General features: G+C 63.5%; 1 protein-coding gene across 1 annotated transcript; it reads left to right on the top strand.

Annotated features, from left to right (window-relative positions):
• The first annotated feature begins 1,536 nt into the window (after window positions 1-1,536).
• On the top strand, window positions 1,537-4,129 carry Klf2 (KLF transcription factor 2). The gene is made up of 3 exons (XM_076870695.2): window positions 1,537-1,702; window positions 1,922-2,744; window positions 3,463-4,129. The coding sequence occupies exons 1-3, from the start codon at window positions 1,628-1,630 to the stop codon at window positions 3,636-3,638; spliced, it is 1,074 nt and encodes a 357-aa protein (XP_076726810.2). The 5' UTR covers window positions 1,537-1,627; the 3' UTR covers window positions 3,639-4,129.
• The last annotated feature ends 2,075 nt before the right edge of the window (window positions 4,130-6,204 follow it).

Here is a 6,204-nt window from a genome sequence, read left to right as displayed (position 1 = left end):
ACTTGCTCAAGGTCACACGGTGGCAAAAACCAGACTCCCAACTACCAGGAGGGGCGCCTGTCGGTTCACCAGGAATCCCAGCAGCCCGCCCTGTTGGCCAGGCTGCAGGGGGCTGGCCTCTCTGGGTTTATCAGAGAGCTGTTTGCTGAATACATCTGAATGAGTCACCGCGGGTGGTGTGCCCTGGGCTCCTTCCAGATGGGAGGGTCCAGGATCGGGGACCCCAGAGGGGTTGCTCAGTCCCCCGCCTCAGCCCAGGGGTCCAGCTACTGTGGGTGGCAAAGCCTTCCTGGTCCCAGGGACAACAAAGTAACCAGGGAAAGAACAGGAGGCCTGAGAGTCCCCGAGACCCGCCCACACAGACACACTTGTCACATCCAGGAAGGACTTCCCTGCCCAGGCCCCATCTTGCACCCCTCCACCCCCAGACTCCAGCCCAGACCACTGCTGCGCCCACCTGGCCAGCACAGGCCACAAGACAGTCCAGCGCCCATCCCTCCGCGGGCTGAGAGGCCCCAGGTCAGGAGCCCCAGGCCAGCCACCACCCAGCTCCTCTGACACCCACGGGGCTCCCCTCACCCCCTGAAGACCTTGGCTCACACACCCAGCCCTGCCTCAGAGTCAGACTTCACCCCGGCCCCCCCCATCACCACTTCCTGGTCCCCTCCACTGGGCTTCTTTCTGTTCCCTACGGGGCAGCGGAGCCCCTCGGGGCTGACTGGAGCAAGGACACTGTGGTGTGGGGGACAGAAGGGCCCTCTGAAGGTGCCCACCCCCAGCCTGTTCTGGGCCGCTGGAAGAGGGACTGTCACCACTGTTGTGACCAAGTTGTAACTAAGTTGTCACTTGGCAGCCAGTGAAGGCACGGGGCCTGCCAGGGTCTGCGGACCTCGGCCTCTCACGGCCGCCCCTGCCTCAGTTTCCCTCACTGTGGGGCTCACCTGCGGGGTGTCTGGGGGGCGCGTCCCCTAACATCCCGTGACGTGGACACACCAGGTTTTGCTTTCTTACAGGGGGTGGGCTTGCAGCAGATGAGGGTCCCGAGGACCATCCACCATTGATTGGGTGACCCCAACCTCCCCCGCCGTTTAGGATTCCGGGGACCCCTCTGAGGCTGAGGCCGATCTCCCCTTCCACCCGGGGACCCGGGGAGCCTCCAAGCCGAGTGCCCCCCGCCCCCCCGGGAGTCCCGAGTCTCGGGAGACCCCGGTGCCACCCCCGCCGCAGGGCCCTGACGCAGGCGGAGCGCAGGGGATCCCGGGCGCCCCGCTGCTGTGGTGCGGCGCGTGTTGTCGCCGTCGCCCGGGAGACGGCCGGGGGCGGGCCGGCGGGGGGCGCGGCCTGGCGGCGCGAGGGGGCCAGACCCTGCGTGCAGGGCCCGGGCGGCCGCAGTGGCCACGGCCGCCGCCGCCCGCCGGCTTATATACCGCGGCTAAATTTAGGCTGCGCCCGGAGCTCGTCCCCATCCGGGACGCGTTTCCGCCGCCGCCGCCTTGGCCCGGCCCCCGCGCGCGCCGCGCCTATAAGGCCTGGGCGGCCGGCCGCGGCCCACTGCGCCGTCCCCTCCGCCCTCGCCCCGGCCAGCCTCTCTCCGGTGTCCCCAGCCCGCGTCCCCCGGGTCCCAGCCATGACGCTGAGCGAACCCATCCTGCCGTCCTTCTCCACCTTCGCCAGTCCGTGCCGCGAGCGCGGCCTCCAGGAGGTGAGGGCGGCGGGGACCGCGGGCGGCGGGCTCCGGAGGGGCCCTAGAACGTAGGCTGCGGGTAGTGGAAAGTGAGGGCGGAAACTGCGGGCTCCAGTAGCGGAGCGCGGGCGGCGGGGTCGCGGGCTCCAGGTGGTAGAAGTCGGGCGGCGGCGCCGCGGGCGTCCCCCCAGCCCTCCGCGCGCTCACGCCCGCGCCCCGTCGCCCTGTCGCCCGCAGCGCTGGCAGCGCCCCGAGCCCGAGGCCGGCGGTGCCGACGACGACCTCAACAGCGTGCTGGACTTCATCCTGTCCATGGGGCTGGACGGCCTGGGCGCTGAGGCCGCCCCGGAGCCGCCGCCGCCCCCGCCGCCCCCGCCGCCTGCGTTCTACTACCCCGAGCCGGGCGCGCCGCCGCCCTACGGCGCCCCGACGGGCGGCCTGGTGTCGGAGCTGCTGCGGCCGGAGCTGGACGCGCCCCCGGGGCCCGCGCTGCACGGCCGCTTCCTACTCGCGCCGCCGGGACGGCTGGTCAAGGCCGAGCCCCCCGAGGTGGACGGCGGCGGCGGCTACGGCTGCGCGCCCGCTCTGACCCGCGGCCCACGGGGCCTCAAGCGCGAGGGCGCCCCGGGCCCGGCAGCCGCGTGCATGCGAGGCCCGGGAGGGCGACCCCCGCCACCGCCCGACACGCCGCCGCTCAGCCCCGACGGCCCCGCGCGTCTGCAGGCACCGGGCCCGCGCGCCGCGTTCCCGCCCCCTTTTGGTGGCCCCGGCTACGGCGCGCCGGGCCCGGGTCTGCACTACGGCCCACCTGCGCCCGCCGCCTTCGGTCTCTTTGACGACGCGGCCGCCGCCGCAGCCGCCCTGGGCCTGGCGCCACCCGCCGCCCGAGGTCTGCTCACACCCCCCGCGTCCCCGCTGGAGCTGCTGGAGGCCAAGCCCAAGCGCGGTCGCCGCTCCTGGCCGCGCAAGCGCACCGCCACCCACACCTGCAGCTACGCGGGCTGCGGCAAGACGTACACCAAGAGCTCGCACCTCAAGGCGCACCTGCGCACGCACACAGGTGGGTGCTCGGCCGGGGAGGCGCCCCGGAGACGCGTTCTATGGCGAGGTCGAGAAGAGGAGCTGGGAACGCCCTTGGGTCCAGGCTCAAGATTTGGGGAGGGGGCGCACACTTCGGAACCCTCCCCAAGGGGCGCGGCCCAGGAGATTGGGGAGAGGGAGCGACAGCTTACAGCTGGGGCCGGGGCAGGGCGCCTCAGGAGGTTGGGGAGAGGGATCACACTTAGGAAATGTCGTGGGACGTGGGTAGGGGGATTGCTCCAGGATGCTGGGTTGGAACGCAGTGCACACTTAGGGTTCACCAGGGTCCTGGCTTAGGAAGCTGGGGAGAGGGTGTGCACTTAGGCCCTTGGTCTGGGAATGTTAGGGAGGGGGTGCACGCTGAAGTCCCCCCTGGGGGTGTGGCTCGGGATCTTTTGGAGAAGGGAATGCTCTTGGGAAACCTAGGGGGCCCCTGCGATAGCGAGATGCGCGTTTAGAACACTCCTGGGGGCGTGGCTGGAAACCCTGGGGAGTGGGCACTGCCCACTGGACTTCCAGGGTGAGTGAGGATCAGAAAGATGGGGGGGTGTGGGTTAAGGTTCTTAGGGGTTCAAAACAGGGGGCAGGCATGAGGGTTAGGGCTGGGGACCGGTGTGCGCTGGAGGAGGCGCTACGGTGGCCTGCGTGCTGTGACCTGGTGGGGAAACTGAGGCTCACTCGCTGTCCCTTCCCCGCAGGTGAGAAGCCCTACCACTGCAACTGGGAAGGCTGTGGCTGGAAGTTCGCGCGCTCAGATGAGCTCACGCGCCACTACCGCAAGCACACGGGCCACCGGCCCTTCCAGTGCCACCTGTGTGACCGCGCCTTCTCGCGCTCCGACCACCTGGCGCTGCACATGAAGCGGCACCTGTAGCCGGGACACCCCCGCCTCTCCGCGCGCGGCCGTGGCGGGTCCCACGTGCCGGGCACGGCCCTCCCAAACTGTGACTGTATTTATTGGACCCTGAGGACCGGGCTGGACTGTGTGGCCACGGAGGGGCTTCTGTCGCCGCCCCATGACAATGACAACGCCACCACCCCAGCCCCTATCCGTGACTAAAGACCCAGTGGGAGACGACACGATCCTCTTCTCTTCGACGAGTTCTGTTTTAAAAAATGGTGCAATAATGAAGTGTCCCCTTCCCTCCCACGGGTCTACACTAGAGGATCGAGGCTAGATGCCTCGTGAGAGAACGCCTTCCTTTGTACTGTCTGCGGTATTTTTTATAATATTGTACATAGTGACTGTGAGGATATTGTATTACTGTACATAAGGGAGACAGGCGGGCTTTTGGGCTGCCTCGTTTTTATAAGGCTTTTTTTTTTAATTAAAAAGAAAAGTTTTGCATCTTTTGAAAAAAATCACAGCACTGGTCTGGCTGTTCGTAATCTGGGGACACTTGGGAGGGGCTGGCGGGGGAGCAGGCAGGTTTGGCAGAGGCACAGTGTGAAGCTCGCCCTGTCCCCACTGGCTCCAAGATCACCAGCTGCAGCACCCAGCTGCCAGGAACCTGTGGGTTTTTCTATAAATTTAAACACTGCATTTTAGGGCTGAGGGTGGGTTATTTTAAGGTTGTTCCTTGAGCCATAAATTGCCTCCTTTTCCCCAGAGCTGGGGAAAGTGCTCGCCCTACTGACGTGGCCTCTTCTGGGCCCAAAAAAAGCTTTACCTTTTTCTGGAAGTTTCTGAGGTTTAGCCAAACTTCTAGAGGGTGTGCAGGATTTGTGTGTGTGTGTGTGTGTGTGTGTGTGTAAAGTGCTGACATGCTGCACCTTTTCCTGGTCCTGCCTTTTTAGCCAGATTTTTTTGAGATGACGTCCCCAATCTGATAGGGAAAACAAAAATGAAGGTTACCTTTGCAGACCATGCATGGAGCTGAGCTCTTTTTCAGGTGAGGAAACTGAGACCCAAAGAGAGCAAGCCACGGAGTGCTGGAATCAGGGTGCTAGTCTGGTCTGGATGCCTCTCGAGGGTTTCTAAGTCTCACTACAGGAAATCAGTGGCTTTTTGCAGTGACCCACCTGTGACTTGCATGGAAACATCAGGAGACCCTCCCCTGTAGGTTCCCTGGTGCAAAAAAAAAATTCATGGCAGATGGTAAAACCCCTGTTTGGATGGTGAGAAGAGGCTGGTCCAGTAATCTACCTTATAAGCAAGGGGGCACCTCTGTACCCCACCCCAAATGTCTCACTCGGGTGACAAGGTGCATCTCCCTGGAAGCTTCTCCTGCCACCCCTCGCCTCCCCCTTCTCGGGGGCCCTGGGTCACCATGGTCACTAACAATTGCACAAGTTGTTTCCAGAAAGTGAAAATAGCTCATAAGCACAGCCCGTTTTAAAACACTCTCACCCCATTGCGACAGAGGCTGGGATTTCCTCCCTCCCTCCCTCCCTCCATCCTGCCTCCCCCCCCCCCCCCCGGGGCACAGCAGCCCTGGAAACAGCTGAGAGCTGTTTGGTAATATCCACGAAAAGCAGAAACGGGAGATGACAATCTGATTCATCTTTCGAGAGTAAATACCCGGGCTCACTTCCGCTGCCACCAAAGGGTGTGAGTGTTTTTGCACGAGCTGTGCCCTCTCTGCGTGCAACTTCTGCAAAAACTGCCCCGGAACACCATGGTGGCCCCTGGACCTGGGGACGGGGCCCTCCTTGCTCAGCACCAGGCTCTGCAGCACGGGAGCAGAGGAAAGATCGATCCTGGGCTGACGGGGGAGACATTTTTCTTGCTTGTTCCAAAACACCTGCCAGATTTCCCCAGGGAGGTGCCAGAGGGGACCCAGGTCTCTGAGTCCAATGACAGGGCAGTTGTGACACAGCTGACACTGTTGGGTTTCGGTCTCCTGCATGCCTCCCAGAGAGAGCACAGGAAGTGTCATCCCTCGATGCCTGGCTGGATGCTTCAGCAAGGGACGCTGGGGACGTAGGGCTGGGTTCCACAGACTGATCCAGTGAGGTGGACTTTCCCGCCTCCTGAAATCCCACCATATGCCTCTGGGGTGGGTGGTCCTCAGCCTGGAGACAGTCTGGATTGTCACATCTTGGAGTTTCTGCTGTCATCTAGGGAGTCCAACCCAGGGATGCTGCTAAATGTCCTATGATGCGTTTGGCAGTCCCTGTCACGGATGGACCCAGTCCCAAGTGTCAGCACTACTGAGGCTGGAAACACGGGTCTCGGTCCCGAAAGACCATGGCTTCTCAGCAGGGACACAGCTCCGTGTCAGGGGGAAATGCCACCCAGAGAAAGGTACTACACTTCTAGCCTCTGGGATCCTCAGGAGGAGACACAGCACCTGGAGGGGCAGCCGCACCCCTTAGAAAATATCAAAGACCCAAACCGACAAAACTGCACCTCGCATTCTACAACCCTCCTGAATCCAGGTTCTTCTTTTCAGTTTCGTGTCTCAGGGGACAACAGGTCTCTGGTTCATGCTGAAAGG

Source organism: Callospermophilus lateralis, chromosome 1, assembly GCF_048772815.1.
Source record: "Callospermophilus lateralis isolate mCalLat2 chromosome 1, mCalLat2.hap1, whole genome shotgun sequence".
Taxonomy (NCBI): domain Eukaryota; kingdom Metazoa; phylum Chordata; class Mammalia; order Rodentia; family Sciuridae; genus Callospermophilus; species Callospermophilus lateralis.
The sequence above is the reverse complement of the archived record's forward strand: the minus strand, read 5'-3'. Positions and strand labels throughout refer to the sequence as shown.